The 19445-nt window shown below is 31.7% G+C and overlaps 1 protein-coding gene across 1 annotated transcript; it reads right to left on the bottom strand.

Annotated features, from left to right (window-relative positions):
* Window positions 1-5014: 5014 nt before the first annotated feature.
* On the bottom strand, window positions 5015-5968 carry LOC133677548 (uncharacterized). Its single transcript, XM_062099627.1, has one exon. The coding sequence runs from the start codon at window positions 5966-5968 to the stop codon at window positions 5015-5017; it is 954 nt and encodes a 317-aa protein (XP_061955611.1).
* Window positions 5969-19445: the final 13477 nt, after the last annotated feature.

The following is a 19445-nucleotide window of genomic DNA, read 5'->3' on the forward strand; positions in this document are numbered from 1 at the left end:
ACTTTGAAGAGATGAAACTTGTTATGATTTGGGTTAATGTTGAGGAGGATAAGGAGGCTACTATGGCTAAATTCATGAATGGACTTAATCATGATATATCTCATATTGTGGAGTTGTATCATTATATGGAATTAGAGGAGAAGGTGCATATAGCCATGAAGGTGGAGAAACAACTTAAACAAAAGGGTACCATTCGGTATAGCTAACCATTAAGCCCTTCAAAACCTTGGAAACCCAATTGAAGGCTCACACACTAGGGGTGGTCCATCACATAAGAATGAGAAGGGCAAGGTCGAATACCCTAGAGAGAATAAAGACACCTCAGTTGTTGTTAAAGGTAACAATATTACTCCTACTTCTCGTAACCGTGACATTGAATGCTTTTATTGTCTGGGTTTTGGTAATATTGCTTCATAGTGTCTAAAAAAAAGTCATGGTTATGAAAGCTAATACTAAGGTTGAGACCGATGGGGAGGATGAAGAGAAGAAGATGCCACTATTAACGGATGCTAATGATGTTTGTCTTAAGTATTTGGTTGAGGAATAGGCACTTGTGGTGAGGAAAACACTGAATATACATGTCAAGGTGGATGATTTAGAAGGCCAAAAGAAAAACATATTCCACATAAGATTCCATGTTCATAATAAGACATGTAGCTTAATTATAGATGGTGGTAGTTACACTAATGTAGCTAATACTGAATTGGTGAGAAAGTTGAACTTACACATTGTCAAATATCTCACACCTTATAAATTACAGTGGTTAAATGATAATGGTTAAATGAAAGTGAATAAGCAGGTTTTGGTTGCTTTTTCTATTGGTAAATATTATGATTAAGTGTTATGTGATGTTGTGCCAATGCAAGTTAGTCACTTGCTGCTTGGTAGACCATGGCAGTATGATAGAAGAGTTGTGCATGATAAAGTGACAAATAGGTATTCCTGTAAGATGAATGAAAGACCTATAACTCTTGTATCTTTGACACCTAAGCAAATATATGAGGAGCAATTAAAATATAAGAAGAAGATGATGGTTGAAAAGGAGACTTTGTATATCAGTGAGACCTTCTTTGCTAACAAAGTTCTTCTTGGTTTTGATGATGATGTTATTCTTCAGCTTAGAACTGATTTGTTGGCCTTAGAAGATGTTTTCCATGTTACAGATTCGAAGTTGAATCTTTTAAAGAAAGAGAGGATGATGCAAACCAAGTCAGGTCCGAATTTGGCTTTAAAATATCTGCTGACAAGTTTTATGAGATCAAGTATATCTCTCAAACCGTACATCATAACGAGCTGGTATTTTATAGGGAGATACTAAACACATGGAAATATATTTTGGTAACTTTTCAAGTCAAATGAAGTTCAAGAACATATTCTTTCAGAGAGTCAAAGTTACTAGATAAATCTTGTCAAATCTGCAAAATTAGACCTTTATATACTGTTTGAGACATATTGGTAGTTACTAGTGGCATTTTTCTACGATTTAAGTTGTTCTCTAAACTAGGCATTTTAAGCTTTTCAGCCATATATAATAGGCCTAATAATTCATCCAGGCAAGAAAGAATGATGTGTTTTAAGTTAGGACTTAAAATTTGCCAAGAATGTGCGAAAATTAAAGATTCGGACTACATAAAGAAATTTTAGCAAAAACGATAATAATTAATTGATAACATATGTGGATTATATCAACCAATGACATTTAAGGAGATTGTGCATCCTTAAGTAACAACATCCCACCATTGATGTTGATGTTAACATTGATTAATATATGCATATATGCATCATTTTATCACATGTGAATGTGACCATATTTTGGGGCTTTCATGTATGTAGTATGAACTCCATGCATTGTAGTGTAATAAATTGGAATGTATTATTTCTTTTTTCAACATAACATAACATAACATAACATAACACACACACACACACACACACACACACACACACACACACACACACACTAGGTAGTGTTTTCTATATGGTATGGTCGCAAAGTTGTTATTGCGATTCATGATACCACCTATGATGTTGTGCGCTCCATTAAGGACATTTGGTTTGCATCTTGCTATTATAACACTATCTAAATGGTGTGCGGGAATCAGTGTTCCCCCACACCTAAATCACTGTGGATTACAACAGTAATCCACAGTGATTCTTCCCCCTTTTTTCTTTTTTTTTTCTTTTTTTGTTTCAAATTTTTTTCAAATTTTTTTTTCAAAATTACTTTTTTTTTTCAATTTTCCTATTTTTTTTTTTCATTTTTTTCCAAAATTATTTTTGTTGATTTTACTTTTTAAATATTGACCTGGTTAATATTTTTTCTTTGTAATTTTTTTTCTTTAAAATATTATGGATTGCTGCGATATTTTTTTCACATAGTTTTTTTATTTTATTTCTTTATTTTTTAAAATTATATTTGTAGATTTTTTTTAATATTGAGTTGATTGAGAATTTAGTTTTGTAATTTTTTTCTTTAAAACATTGTTGATTACTACAGTGTTTCTCCGAATGTTTTTTTTATGATTTTCTCTGAAATTATCTTTTTTTTATTTTATTTTTTAATATTGAGCTGGTTAAAAATTACAGTTACAATATGTGAGAAAAGCACTATAACTTTCCTTGAAAATTATTGTTGATTGCTACAATGTTTTTTCCCACATGGTTTTTTTCTATTTTTGTTATGTTTTTCCTTAAAATTATCTGTCAATTTTATGTTTTAAATATTAAGCTGGTTAAGAATTGCAATTACAAGTAAATACAAGTTTTTCCTCACAAAACACTATGGATTGATACAGTTTTTCCTCACATGGTTTTTTTCCAGTTTCTTTGTGTTTTCTTTTTTTATGATATTTTTTTCCAAAATTATCTTCGTCGATTTTATTTTTTGTAATATTGAGTTGATTAGAATTTAACTTTGTAATAAAGCTTAATCATGTGGGGAAAGCATTGTAACTATGCTCATAAAACATTGTGGATTGCTACAATGTCTCTCCGCATGGGTTTTTTTTTGTTATAATTTTTTTCAAATTATCTTTTTCAATTTTATTTTTTTAATATTGAGTTGTTTGTGAATTATAATTACAAGTCATTACAAATAAGGCTAAATCATGTGGGGAAGCACTGTAGATTTCATCACAAAACACTGTGAATTGCTACAGTGTTTCTAACATGATTTTTTTTCCCTTTTTTGGTGTTTGTTTTGTTTTTTTTTCTAAAATTTTCTCTATCAATTTTTTTTTTAATATTTAGCTGATTAAGAATTTACTTTGTAATTTTTTTTCTTTAAAACACTGTGAATTGTTGCAGTGTTTTTCCTTCTGATTTTTTTATGATTTTTTTCAAAATTATATTTGTCAATATTTTTTTGAATATTGAGTTGGTTAAGAATTATAATTACAATAAAGCTAAATCATATGAGGAAAGCGTTGTAGTTTTTCTCACAATACACTGTGGATTGCTACAATATTTCTCTAAATGGTTTTTTATTTTATTTTATTGGAAAAAGCGCTATAGTTTTCCTCACAAAACATTGTCAATTGCTACAACGTTTTTTCTCATGGGTTTTTTTCCTTCCAAAATTATCTTTGTTAGTATTTTTTTAATATTAAGTTGGTAGAGAATTTAGCTTTGTAATTTTTTTTCTTTTTATTAACTGAAAAGCTAAATCATGTGGCGAAAGCACTGTACTTTCCTCACAAAACACTGTAGATTGCTACAAATCTTTTTGTTCAGTTTCTAAGTTTTTTTTATCACCAATACAATTTTTTTTTCATCATGAAATATTTTACTCCATCATATCTTTAATTTGTATTATTTATCTAGTACTGATTTATAATTATAATACTATTAAATATATTTATTTTATAAACCCGCGTAGCTCACGCTACTTCATCTCATTTTGAACTATATGTGGTCAGGAGAGGCTTTACATCTTAGATATTGCAGTAGTCGAGGATGAGGTAGCTTTGTGAGGACAAGGATATACATGTTTTCCAAGACACCATTCGGATGATACGGACTCGCCTACAAGTAGCATGCAACAAACAACCATGAACTAATTATTAGATGTAGTTAGATATAATTAGACATAATATAATTGGATTAATGTGATTCTTCATTTATATTTTTCAATGATAAGTTTGTATTTTATTTTATTTTATTTTATTTATATAGGTAAAATTGGTTAAGTTTACACTTGAAAAGTTATAAACACTTAAATTATACCTTAAATAATGACCAAAATTGGTTGTTTGAAATATAAAAATAAGCATTTTCAAGAGCTAGATTTAAAGCAAAGATTATACGCCATGAGAGTAAAAGATCAAAAATAAAACCAATCGAATCTCAATTGATTGCGCTACTTCCATTTACGCAACAAACCAATTGAAATCCTGATTGTGTTGCTAGAACCAACATAATCAATAAATTTTTTTATTAATGTATTACTTTAAGTAATGCAACCATATATTTTAGATTCGGTATGGTTTAAGATTTGGGTTCTGGATTTTAAACGAGTTGTTCGGGTTAATTTTTTTAAAAAAATTAAAACGATGTTATTTTAGTAAAAAAAAGTCAACAGGTTGCAACCAGGTTTTTGACCGGGTCTTGCCCGGTCAAGTGGGTCGTCGGGTCAACCCGCCAAGTCAGTTAGGTCACACCAAGTTTTTTTTTATATGTTTTTTCTTCAACTCAGCCCAGTTGCAGTCTCGGGCCGACCCGCCGGACCAGACCGGGTTTTAAAACTACAAACACAACCAATAAAATTATTCTATATATATATATATAATCATGTTGGGCTAGTTTGCATTTTGCAAGATTATTTTGCCAAATATGATATTTTCCACAGAACTAATGAAGATTCTCCCGTACAGCCCCAGATGTCTGAATTTATAAAAATAACCATAATTATAGTTTACAAGTTTCAAAAAACTATCTTCATTTCATTTTCCAAGATAAAATAAACAAAAAGTAGTAATTAAAATATTTAATGTGGTGGTAACTAACAATTAATTAACTACGTGGAACCCAACCTTCTCTTCTTCCAGATACTCATTTCCGGATCAAGCTTCTCACCAGTTCTCGCCGGTTCAGATTTACTTCTTGTGAGTATCAAAGGTCGTACAGTGGAAACCACCTCTGTATTTGACTCTTTAATGTTTGCAGAATTTGCAATTCCCTCCCTGATTGAAGTGATAGAGCCTTCAAATTCTTTGAGAAAACTAATCTTTACTTCCGTTTCTGGATGCAAACTTGATTCTTTATCAGATTCTTCAGAAACAGGCTCTCTTAACGACGTGGGACTTCCATTTTCTATGTTTTCCTGCGGTGTACTACACTGTTTCTGCTTTGTTTTTCCAATCTCCGATGGTGACCCCCAAGATTTTCCCGCTAAAGAAGAACGGTACGGTGCAGATCTGCATCTAGTCAGTAAAAAAGCATTCCTTGGTGGTGTAATAGCTGTAGAGACATAAATTTTAGCTTCCATTTCTTTTTCTTGTTCGCTTTCTTGCTCAAAATCTTCACTTCTGACACCATAGTTTGGTTCAGCCTTTGAAGAATTACAATCCTCGCTAATTTTGCCTTTTCTCTTAAATCCGACACGAAAGAAATAAGCCCATTTAGGCCAAGAAGGTGTAAAAGACTTACGCTTGAGTTTTCTTCTACTTAAATGGTGATGACAAAGTAGGGTTTTTTGGATCCATTTGCATAGGCGTTTTTTGGGCTTTCCAGACCGGATATTGGCTTGTTTGAACCGCCTGACCCGGACTTGACCCATGCAGGTGACTTTCGGAGAGGAGGGTTCTTGAGTTTCGATTGTTGTAGTTTTCTTTCTAACAAACATTGGACTTGAACGTGACCTTCGTCTATTTCTGCTACCAACATTGCTTCTCAAGAACCTCATCAATGGTGGTGGGTAGTACTTCTCTGTCCGACCCGGACTCGATAATGGTTTTGTAGACAGCTTCATGTTTTTAACTATATTTGTGTGCGTGTGTTTAATTTTGTCTAGTTTGAGTTCTAGGGGTTTGTCTGGTTTGCTATGGCTTTTTGAGGTAGGGAAGAAGAAGATACGTGGAGAGAGTTATTGCTTTGGGCTGGTTGTTGAAGCTGGGAAACGAGGAGGAGAGGAGAAGAGAAGACAGTGGTCACCTTGTTGGAGCTTCCTGCTTCCCTTTGATTTTGTGCTGTTTTTTCTAAATAAAAAAATAATCTCTGCACGGATGGGTGAATCTGGCTGTAAGATTTTTCTATTTCGAGGTTGTAGGGCTTCTGTTCGGTTTTGTCCTTCGAGGTCAGCCAGTTATTTATTGCTAATTGATAAAATTACTTATTAGGAGTAATATCAACACAAACTTGTATATTTTTTCATATTTTATTGTGGGTTAATAATAATTTTTTTAAAATATAAAATTTTTTAAAAATATAAAAAATATATAGTAACTTATCTTGAGTATGGCAACAATCTAATTTTATTGGTCCTGCTGACAGCAAGGCTTAACACGAGTGAATCCTACTAGATTATAAAACTTAACATTATTGAATCAAGGTCCAATGTGTATTGAGTCATACTTGAGGCATGGTTCAATACTATTAGATTCTATTAGGCAGCAGGCCCAACTCCATTGGAAGAAAAATAATTCAATCAAGTTAACTCAAATGAAAAAAAAAATTATCATCACCTAACTTTTGTATAATATAAAAAAATCTAATTAATTTATTTTCTCTTTATCCTATGGAAAAAAATTGCATAAAAAAAAGAAAAAAATTCTAAAGAGATAAAAAAAAAAATTGGACATATCTGGGTCTTGCTGCCAGCCGGACCCAATATTGTTGGGTTGGGCTGCGAGCCAGACTCAATATCGTTGGGTCTGGCTACCAAGTAGCCAGATCCAGCACCTGTTGGAAGCGATTTGGGTTGCAGCCAGACCCACTAGCTTTTAGCACAGAAAAGATAATGTCCCCCAGTAGCATTTTTTAACTAAAAAACAGCAAAGACAACGCCTTTATAGCACTACAGTGTCGTCTACAATGCAAATACTTTATGTTTACAGTGTGGTTCACAATGCAAAAAGTCTATGTCCACAGTAAATATACAGTGTTTTTCACATGTCTGTCAAGTCAAACCCAACACCTGTTGGAAATGACTTGAGTCTTACTTGGCAATCAAACTCAATACCGTTGAATCTGGTTTGACACAGAAAATAGAAAAGATTACGTCCCTAATAGCACCTTTTAACTAAAAATTTATTGGGTTTAACTGTCAAGCCAGATCCACAAACTCTTAACACAAAAAATAAAAAAAAAACAACCTATCCCGCAGCAATTTTTCACTAAAAAATCATTCAGTCTGGATTGTTAAGAGATATATTCCCGTGATGGATCATTAACATATCTCTATACGAAAGCCTTAAATCTTTTTACATAAAAGTTTTCACAAGAGCGTGGAATAGAAGATTTGTAACCAAGAAAGGAATAAAGATAAACCATGAATGACAGTGCTGAGTTCTTCTAGTACAATGTTAATTTTTTTTAGGGTTTTCAAAGTTTTATAACTTTCTAACTCTAATTAACAAACCAGTGGATGAAGTATTTCCACTTCTAGAAAATTCAACTTGAAGCTCCCTTGTGTTCATGAAGAAACTTATATACAAAGAGAAAATGTCCAATAGACTTTTCCTCATGTATCCAAAAAAAAATAGAAACTAAGAAATCATCGAGGAGTGTGGAAGCCTATATTGTGATGAAAAACTATTTGCGGTCATAATCCTAATAATGAGCGTTTTTAAAACCAATACTTATTATTTATGTACAGCCTCATAATTTTTCCAATCAATGATTTTTTTGTTTTGTGAAAAAATATAAAGATCACCTCTAAAATTTTGTTGATCAAGATTTAAAGATTAGAATTTGATAGCAACCTGAGGCTCAAAAACCAAGATAAACCCATTAATCAAGATTATATCTTGATCCTCACCAATTGTATCAAGAAAATAAATTTTAAAGAGTATAAATCAACTAATTAGATCTTAAATTTGTTCCTTAAAGATCATTAATTTGAGTTTCATAAACTTCAGGATTACTGGAGATGTACATATATGATCATTAACTTCAAGACTCGTAAGATTAGTCGAGATACGCGCAAATTAACCCAAATATACATGTTAATAAAAAATAAATAAATAAATTTTAAATTGATGTTTATTAAACAAGAAAAACCCACACAAACCCCACCTCCCCTTTAATCCACCAAGAAAAGACTTTAGAACCCTAACCTCAAATTCAAATTGTTTAAAAAGATCAAAGAAACCTTTTGCATCCTAAAACCTTTAAGTTGTAAACAAATTGAAGGGGTGAGTTTTACCTATCATTTTAGCTTCCAAGTTACCGGTATGAGGAAGCGGAAACAAATGAGGATTTGGTCAATTAAGTGAGCAAATTGCATAAATAAATGGAAAAGAGAGACTATGATTTTTTTTTGGAGAGAGAAAATGGGACAAGAGAGAGTGTGGATGTGTGATATATCATTTCCATACTTTTCTCATAAATTATAAATGAGGGAATTTTTATCTTTTTTATCTTTTTTGAAATTCTTATTTAACCCAAGATGTAAAATGTAATTTCTCAAGGTACAATAGAAAAATTAAAAAACAATCAAACTATTGGAACGTTTTTTTTTTTTTGTAATTATCCCAAGAAAAAAATAGCAAATTATCATGGGTAAAAAATAAATAAAAATAGCACAATTTGGTAAAATTCATGATTAGGAACAATAACATTTTAAAGAAATAGTTAAAATTGACTCAAAGTTAAAATTGACTTAAACAAATTTTAAGGAAGAAAAAGAAGAGAAAAACAAAAGAAAAGAAAAGAAAATGAATGAATGAGCCTAGCATGTTGAAGCTTTAATGATGACCGCCTCGGTATCATTAAAAATATTTTGTGAGATGAATCCAATAATATCAAGAAAAGTTACCAACAGTGACCGAAGTAGGACTTATATAATGTTACATATAAGATGTAACGACATAAATTTCTTAAGTGTGTTTTATCTTTCAATTAATTAGATTATTGCAAAATGGACTATAAATTATTATTTTCTTGAGTTTTAGTTGAGTTTTCCCTATATAGAAGCTCTACCATCAAAACTCAATAATACCAAGGAAGGTTACTAATAGTAACTGGAATTGGACACACATATTGTAACAACCCAAATTTTCTAAGCATGTTTTATCTTTTAATTAATTAGAATATTGCAAAATGAACTGTAAATTATTTTTATTTCTTGAATTTCAACGGAGTTTCTCCTATATAAAAGGCTTATCATTTAAACTCAAATCACAACATGTCATCTCAAAGGTTTCATCATGCTCACCAACCATCAAATTCATCAAAAACATGTGTATATATATGTATATATATATATATATATATATATATATATAACAACCATATCATTTACTTCAAAGCATACAATATCATCAACACATGATAATTCATCATTTCTCTTCTTCTTTTTTAGTTATCATAAAATCCATATGTAATAGATTTATTTATATAACATAATTTAATTTATACAAAAATCTACCTAATAAGAAAAATTATGTTAACCAGAGCTGGGTATCAAGGTTGTTATGATGGACGGGATATACCTTTAAAACGCATGAAAATATAGAATATATTTTAAATATGTAAATAATAATTTCAACTAGTATCTTTATAAATATGAATTAATTTTCCTTTTACAAGCATGTACAAATTATGCTACATTTCTAGTGTAATTCATTCTCTTAATCAAAAGTTAAGCCTCTCCTCCTTCTATTACTTATTATACCACCATTTAAATATATAATTTATGATTACATCAAACATGCATCCATTTAATTATTTCAATAACCATGTCTGTATTTTAAGCCATTTCTTAACTCTCGATATTTCATTTGGTTCATTTTTTTATTAACACCCCCACCATTCCAGCCAGCTTGATTTTCACATATTAGCCCTCGTCATTTATGGCCAATTTAATCTTTTAAAATAACTCTTGTTCATATGGTCAACTTATTTTTCAAAATAGCCCCACACATGCGAGTGGTTTAATTTTTACATATTAGCACTCACCATTATGGCTGGCTTAATCATTCAAAATAGCTGTCATTCAAGTAGCTGACTTAATTTTTACATATTATCCATTGCCATTATATCTAACTTAATCATTCAAAATAGCTCCTGCTCATGCAATCCGCTTTGTTTTTTAAAATAACCCCCGTAGATGCGACCAACTAAATTTTACATAATAACCCTTACCATTATGGTCAGCTTAATCATTGAAAATGATCCCCGCTCATGTGGCCAGCTTAGTTTTTACATATTAGCCATTGTTATTATAACTAGCTTAATCATTCAAAAATCCATTACTCGTATGGTCAGCTTAGTTTTTTTCATTTATTTATATTTTGTGCTTCTAGTTGGCTTCATGATCTATATTTTGCATTGAATCTATGTAAAAATAAATATACAAAACATTTCCTTAACTAGATGAGGCATGGTATTTGATACATATCCGATGCTCTTGCTATATGAGTTTTTTTAGTATCAGGTCTCACTCTAAATGCCCATCCTAATATTCAAAAAGATATTTATGTCAATACCCAATTATTTCTAACTTATTATCACAACTACTCATTCACATCATTTATCCATTTTCATAATAACATTCATGGATATGCTACTTTTGTTTACCAAGTTCATTCTTTCACACTAGCATGCATCATGTCACTCTTGCATGCTAATTCATTTTTTCATACTAAGATTCATTATATCACTCTTGCTTACCAATACATTCATTTCATAATAGCATTCATTCATAATCTTATTTAATGCCTACATTTTTTATCATCTATTTTTGTAATCTGTTTTAATATCCTAACCTTTCATCATCCATTTCCATAACTCATTTTAATGTCTTAACTTTTCTTCAACCAAACTCAATGTCTAACATTTCATTAATCAAGTTCAATGTCTAGCCTTTCATAAAACACGTTGTAATCATTTAATTTAAATAATCTTTTACATAGAAATTAAACTTACCCAACCTTACCAAACACATCAACAATGACCCAAACACATCATAAACTAATTTTACAATGATCATAATCAAATTTAAACCTATAAATCATCATCATATGCAATTTACACAAATTCAAACTCAAAGTTTGGAATTCCCAAAATTTTCCTAGCCATGTTCAACCATTTATGGCTTGGAAATCCATTGATGACCTCCAACATACCTACTTATCTCATCTAACACAATATCAAGAACAATTCACCCCAAAAATCCAATCAAACAAACTTTCCAACTAACCTTAACATACCTTTTTTTTCTTTACAACAACCATAACATTTAAACATCATTTTCTCTTTAATTACAAAGTATAATAATAAATTCAAATGAAAATAAAGCTTTTTACCGCCTTCTAATTAACTTAATTTGGTGGTTTTGAATTATGGAGCTCAAGAACATCACTCTTTCTCCAATAAGAAACCTCCATATCTCTCTTTAAATCTTCTAGTTTATAGTGATATAAAGAATTTAAAACACACTAGTTACACTCATTCCACTAATTTTTCAAGAGAAAACAACAATTTTCTAAGCTTTCTTTCTCTTCCAAAACTATCAGCTTTAATTGTAGGAAAAATGAGATTTTTGCTCTTCAATTTACCTCTTTAACCTTAGGTTCACACCACTCATATTTAATTTCTCCATTTACAAATTTACCCTTTTAGTTTTATACCACACATGTTTAATTTTCAATCGTAATTATTTTTGTATAACTATTTATTATTATTGTTGTTGGTGGTGGTGGTGGTTAAGGTTTTACACTATTAGATATGGGTGTAGCCCACTTGTCTTTAAAGGATGTTTGTAGGCCACTCCAACCACCATTGTTGAATTTTTTTGGTGTTGTTATATTTTTCTCTTCAAAATATTTTTTATGGTACTGGATATATTGTCATCTATATTGTCATCAAAGCTTCAATGTGCCTCCAAGATATTTTTTCTTTCATTCTTTCCTTTCCTTTTCTCTCTCCTCTCTTCTTTTTGAATTAATGTTAGCCCATTTCAACCATTTCTTTAAAATGTTGTTATTCCTAAGACTTTTCAAAATGGAATAATTGTGAATTTTACCAAACTGTGCTACTTTTTAAAAAACTTTGATCAATACTAGTTTGCTAAAAAAATTTCCAAATTGTACTAATTTTGTTTCTTAAAAAAAATCATCTAGAGTTAGAAAGTTGTAGTGGTGATAATATATGTTAGATGTTAGAAAAAAAAAACAACTAAAACAAAGGCAAATTCTTTGTATCCATACAAACATTTTTCTATTCACCGCTATAATAAAATGAAACTTTTACCCTTAGCCAAAAAATAATAATAAGCCTTGGATTTAGGGTTATTTTGGTCTTTTTATACAATACATTGATCATTAATTGTATGGGGGTATTTATGTCTTTTACACAATTTTTAAATAGATAAATTACTTAATTACCCCTAATTTCAAAAAGTTTAAAACGGTTAGCTAAAGATATTTTTGCCTTTTTCTTTTTCTTTGTACAGTTAAAAGTCATCTTTTCCCTTCCACTCAAGGAAAGATTGACCATTGAGCAAAGATTATTTGGGTCTTTTCAAATAGGTGTGATGGTGAATATCATATGCATTGGGAGTAATTTGGTTTTTTTTCTCTTGAGATATTATATTTTTTATTCAATAAAGTTGTTAGCGTGTGGTAGAAAGCGTCATGCCTTTTAGGCGGTGCGTGTAGCACCTTATGATGATCGAACAAGTCCTTCCATCATCTCATTGGATGCACCACCACGTTCTCTTCTTCTTTTCTTTTTTTTTATTTTTTCTCTTTCCTCCCTAAAAAATGCAAATTTGTTCTCTTTTAGTCTGCTTTTAAATTTCAGTTCTTATTCTTTTGATTTTTTATTTTTCTTTTTAACCTTTATATAAAAGTTTTATTTGTCTTCAATTTATTCCTTCAATTCCAATTTGGCATATTTAATTTTTTTCTCATATGGTCCTTATTGTTTTGATTTTTTACTTTTTTCCTTGGCCCTTATGTAAAAAAAAATTCAATTTAGTCTTTAATTCTAATTCATCCTATATAATATTTTTTTGATTTGGTCCTTCTTCTTTTAATTTATTTTTTTTCATTTGCCCCTTTGTCAAGATTTTGGTAGTTTTTAATTTCATCATTCAATCCAAGTTTTTTTTCAAATTTTGTCCTCGTATTTTTAATTCTTTTTTAATTTTGTTATTTTTTTTTGTTTTCAACTTAACCCTTTGATCAAAGAATTGTTTGTGCCTTCTAATTATTATTTTTTTTTAATTTTTACCCTCATTATTTTAATTGTTATATTTTATTTTAAATCCTTTTTGTGTAATTGATTTTTTTCTCATGATTTCACCATTCAATATTTGATTTGTTGAGGGTTTGACTTCTTTGTTTTCTCATTTATAGTGCTTTAGGTGTGATGGCTCATGTCATGAGTTTTGAAAGTTATTTATAGCATAGCTTTCAAACCCGACTCGGGGGTCAACCCGGGGCAAGACATACGTCATGAATTAAGTGAGTTAACCCGAGTTAAGTTGTTTGACCTAAGTCAATTCTTTTTGTTTTATAACCCGAGTTAAGTTGTTTGACCTAAGTCAATCCTTTTTTTATAAACACATAAAAAAAATCATTTAAAAAATAAAATAAAAAGATCAAAGGGTTTTTAGTAAGTTTGTCTAGGGCTAAATAGATTTGGGTTAACCCTTTTTTTTTACTAGATCAGACCAGGTCAATTGTCACCCTATTGTTTTTTGGAACTCGGCACGATCTAATCCTCAAATCACCTGGGTCATGAGTCAAAATATTGAGTTAAGTTTTAAATAAGTTATTTATCAGGTTATCTCAATCTCATTATTAGGATCATAGATTTCAAGTGTTAACTCAAGTTTGCTCACACCTTATTACCCAATTTATATATTTATCACGCAGCCTCAGGTTTGCTCGAGTCAAGAAAAAATTGGCTCTTTTTTACCCAATCACTTGCTTCCTAAGGTTTTTATTCTGAGGTTATCATTGTCATTTTATTTAAAAAACCCATTTACCATTGTTGCCAATTTTATTTATCATCTTATTAAAATAAAGTCGGCTTATTCGACTCGTTCAAGACTATAATTTGGTGCTCATTCTTCTTATTTTTTGTCCTTTTATTAATTTTTTTTTCAATTTAACCCTCTGATCAAAAATTTATTCTCGACCTATAATTTATTTTTTATTTTGATTTTCACCCTTATTCTTTTAATTACTTTTTTATATATAATTTTAAATCTTTTCATGTAATTGATTTTTTTTTCAATTTCATCTTTCGGCATTTGATTTATTGAGAATTGGACTTCTCTGTTTTTCCATATATAGTGCTTTCATTCTAATGAATTATGTAATAGGTTTTAAAAGTTATCTAGCGCACAATTTTTAAGCCAAACCCAAGGATCAACTCGCAGGTCCTGAGTCACAAATTAGGTTAGTGAACTTAGATTAACCCAAATCAACCCTTTTTTAATTTTATAAAATGTAAGAATGACCATTTTTAAAAAATAAAAATTATCAACGAGTTTTGACTAGGTTTTTTCATAGTTAATTAATATTAATATTATAACTCGAGTTATTAAATTTTTGTTATTTTTTAAAAAAAATTGCAACATTTAAATATTTTACAAAAAAAAAAAAAAAATTATACCCGTGACTTACCGCAGGTCCCCCATAAATTAATGTGAGTGGTTTTTGTTAAGTTCTATATTTAGGATTGAAGAGGTGAAGGTCGGTGGAGTAAGTGAGTGAAGGGAAGTCCACTCATTCAGTCACTCCATGATTGGTAGGTGATTAAATTATAGCGAGACGTTAAATTACTTGCTTCATTTATTTATTACTCAAAGTCTCAAACAAACAGGATTCTTTTACTTTAATCAAGTAGCATTCAAGAAAATGGGGTCGTTACAAATGATACTACCGTTGAAGCCTTCAACCTGGATTGTTGATTGATCGATCCTACCAATTCACTCAACAACCATTCTTGCTGAAGCTTAAAACTTGGTGGAGCTCCTGATTTCTTAGGAAACTCTGATCTGTGGCTGTTCCCTTTTGATATTTTATTCCGGGGAATAAAGCCATGCCTGTGTGATTCTCCTGCTGCTTCACACGTCATGGTGATACTTAATATGGTATGGGCCTCACTCAACTCTCATCAAATTCTACATCACTAGATTGTCAAACTTTTCTTAGACTTTACTCCACGCTGATGTTCGATCACGGGTTGTTCGATCAAATGAAACATTCCCTTTTTAAATGCTTTTATATGCACAGGCTGCAACTGTGGAGGGGGGGAAGAAGTTAAAACGGGAATTTGAACCCTAATTTTGCTAGATTAGCACAACAGTTTTTTACACAATATAATAGCAATTCATATATATCGTTCCATTGCTAGTTCTTTCTTGGTGATTAATATCACTGTTAAGCAAAGACATGGTCAGTAATCTTCTCGTCGGTGATGTAAAGAATCTCCTTACTATCTACCGTAAATTTTGTTTCCCAGGCTTTCCTTTTCAAAATGTCTTAAAATCCATTTTTTCTAGGTTTGAGACTTTTTGAAATCTTGGGGCCTTTCAACTTGTCAGTGACAGTGCTCTCCATATTTCAACTTGACAAGATCATTTCAATGAAGAGGGTGGTGGGCACAGTGAAAAGTGAGGTGCTTTTTAATCAAGTAGGGAAGATGAAAATTCACAGGTCACGAATGTGCTGTCCAAAAACATGTAATGGGGTCATCTCCCTATCTTCATAGGACCAGCAAAGGCAAACCCATCATGGCTCCACCAATCTATAATGTCTCTGCACAAGCAACCACCACTGAACCATGAATTGATCTTATCTCATGCTTTTCCAGTCTTATCCTCAAAGTACCCAAATAAGAACAGGAGCTTCAAGTGCAATCAAGTAATTCGGCAATGTGAAACAAACTGTTGAGCAATGAACTTTCCCAAGAAGAGAACAAAAGGCCATCTGAAGTTTCAAGTTTCCTTTCTGGAGGGGGAGAGAGAGAGAGAGAGAGAGAGTTTTAACCAACAAGCTGGCAGTATAGCAAAAGTCAATCAAGAAGCACTCATTTTAGTGAAAGCTAGTTGATTTCTAGGCTCTAGGCAGAAGATTAAAGGTATCATAACAAAAGAAAAATAAATGAATGAACAAACAGAAAGCAAAGTTAACATTAAATTGAATGAAATTTCAATTTAATGAGGGTTGACGCACGAATATTGATTACTGAGTTCTAGTTCACTTGTCCCACTAATTCTTCGGGCTGCTCTCCTTTCTCTTCCTCCCTTGTATCCTGCCTGATTCTTTTCTCTCCTAGTCCTACGTCAGCATACCTGTAACTTTGGCAAGTACTGAGGATCTATTGTCTTTGCATGAATCTGGTTTGCAAACTGTTTACCCCGACTGTTGTTACACATGACTGGGTATGTTTTTTCCAACATGGAAATTTAAGTTGATAATTGAACCTTTCTAATGATAGCAGAACCTAGTGCCTGGTAAGAATGATTTGAAAGCCAAGACGTGATGGAGATTAATAGAACATAGACAAAAGAAGGAGGACTTCCGCTGCAACTTTAATTACCTCACAAATATACAAGTTCCAGGCAAAGGATATCGTAGCTGTAGCAAATGAAACAAACCCTAGCATTTCATAATAAAAAAATGTTAAGGTGAAATACATAAATTTAAAAAAAATAACTTCATGGAAATGGCAAAACGCTAAGTGAAATTTACACAAATCTGTCTCAAGTCTCGAAGGTAGGTTCAGAATGCTAACGAGGAACACAGTCAAGCATTGGGTAAATTTAAGAAAGGATCAAAGTGGTACTTGAATGACTCACCTTGCCCAAATTTAGCCATGTTACTTCATGTCCAGAAGCTTCAGTGCCGGACCAGGGAAGTTTTTGCACAGTTCAGACACGAGCCCTGCTTCCAGTTGATCCATTTCAAGCACTGCTGGCTCTGGCTCTGGCTCTTCAGTGAGAACACTACTCGGGTATTCAACATCATCAGCAATAGGAAACCCACACATTTTCATACCACTGGATTCTCTATCCACCATGTTTGTTCTATTAACCACTAGTTGCATTTTTTCATTACTATTATCTTTCGAGCTTGTAGCAACATGCATGTGCTGATTTTCTTTTATAGAGTTCAGTTCTTAATTCATGAACAACTTTTGATGACATCACCTCCATGGAAGTGCTTAGCTTACTAATCTCAGCTTTCCCAGTAGACATCATGTACATGATTCCAACACCAAGTCCCCAACCAAATAAAGGGCTGTCTGCATATTAAACGATGTAAATTGGCATGTCACCATCATTGTTCCACAACCATGCTGAACATAAACAAACAAAAACTTGTAAAAAAGAAAATTACTTCCATATAATGTAAAACAACAAATTAAATTAGGACAAATCATAATCGTATCAATAGACATTATATCCTCGCAGTAGGTTTGTCAAAAAAACGATGGCCCGATCAATGTCTTTTCATCAACCTATCAATCAATTCTTAATATTTTAACGAGGAACTTCATCATGATTTAACAAATGATTTGAACTTTTTGTTAATAATTAAAAGGCTTGACACATTTCTCTATACATTTAAACTAGTATACCCCCATCATTGTCTTTACAAGACAACCGACCCCATCTGCAATCACATAATTTCCCGTAGCAAAAAGACGCATACCTTATCACCTTTTTATTCTTTAGAAGTCAAGTATCTCTTGTGCTTAAACCACTTCCTTGCAATTTCTATTTAACAAAGCATCACCTAATGCATTGCAAAATTAACGGCAAGTTCCAATTCGAGAAAAAAACTACGAAAAAAATTGAAGTTCATAAGCAAAAACACAACTCGTGTGTCACCAGCGAAGAGTCAAATAAAGCAGTAGCAGCAGGAGTGCATTCTTGGAGGTTTTCCTCATCCTCGCATTTTTCAATTTGTGAATAATGATTGGTAAAAATGTGTTTGGCTATAAAAGCAGTGGATCCTGCGACTAGTGAGGTTAAGAGTATTGCCACATTACTGGATGGAGATCAAAAGTAGAGAACCAGTGAATGTAGTTTAGAGAGAGAGAGAGAGAGAGAGAGAGGTAATTGCTGATTAGAGTGTGCAATTATGAGAGTTTAGAAAGGAGAGGAGAGGCGATGTTAGGCGGTTGACGGAGACTAGTGCTGGTGGCTGCCAAGTTTGGTTTGGTCTCACTGTCACCGCTCGCATCACATGCTTGCTTCCCGCTAGTTTCTTTAACTTTGATTTGGAAGTTAAATAATTGGGCTCTGACGGCTCAAGCCCATTGTAACAAAACCATTTCATTGGCATAATAGAAATATTCATTGCGTGGATAAAGCTGTCATGAGCATTGTTTCTATTTATGCCTCCTTTTTTTTTATAACAAAAGTTAAAATGATACGAAAAAATGTTGTAGATGAAGAGATTTTTTATTATAAATTATAATAGTAGTTTTATTTTTAATTTTTTGTCTTTTTTTGCTAGCAGATAAACATTTCTTTGCATCCTTTCACAAGGGTATTTAGGTTATTTAAAATTTTAAGTACAGTCAAATAACATTTTTAATCTAAGAAAAGATTAAAAAAAAAAAGTTTTGCCTTTGAGAGTATTTTGGTATTTTTACATGGATATTTTTGTGTAATTAAAAGGACCATGGGGGTGTTTTAGTATTTTCATGATGTATTTGTTATTTTTAAATTGAAAAGTTATAGGCACATGTTTCTCACACCCCAACGAGTAGACGGCGTCTGCGCCATTAAGAAGACGCGTATGATGCTTTTTAGTAGCCAAATATGGTCATCCGCAGCCTAACTAAATGCGCAGTCGTGCCCTCTTCCACATGGTGTGGCGCGTGTAAATAGATAATGATTGGATTATCATCGATGATCGATTGTTTGTGTTTTTTTCTTTCTTTTCTTTCTCCTGACAACTAAAGTGCACAATTGCCCTCTTTATTTTTTGTTTGTCAAATCAGGCATGTTTATCATTTTCACGTACCTTGGGTCTGACATGATTGTCAACTCACATACCTTAGTTCTAGACCCAATCATCTGGGCCTAGCAACCATGTAAAACCCATGCGCCTGGGCCTGCTAGACTCGTGCCTAGGTCTGGCAACTATGACAAAACCACACCTAAGTCAAAAAATTTAAAATTTTTCAAAAGCATGATTGGATTTCAAAAACAATCACTGCCTCATTTAAGCATGATTTTTCATTCATATGTAATAGAACTTAACTGTAAACTATTTTTTTTGTTTATGCAACTTATTATATGAATTTGTTAT

This window comes from Populus nigra, chromosome 17 (assembly GCF_951802175.1).
Source record: "Populus nigra chromosome 17, ddPopNigr1.1, whole genome shotgun sequence".
Taxonomy (NCBI): domain Eukaryota; kingdom Viridiplantae; phylum Streptophyta; class Magnoliopsida; order Malpighiales; family Salicaceae; genus Populus; species Populus nigra.

Bases quoted from the DNA above. Each gene is read 5' to 3' on its own strand.
- LOC133677548 (XM_062099627.1), bottom strand. From the start codon at position 5,968: ATGAAGCTGTCTACAAAACCATTATCGAGTCCGGGTCGGACAGAGAAG.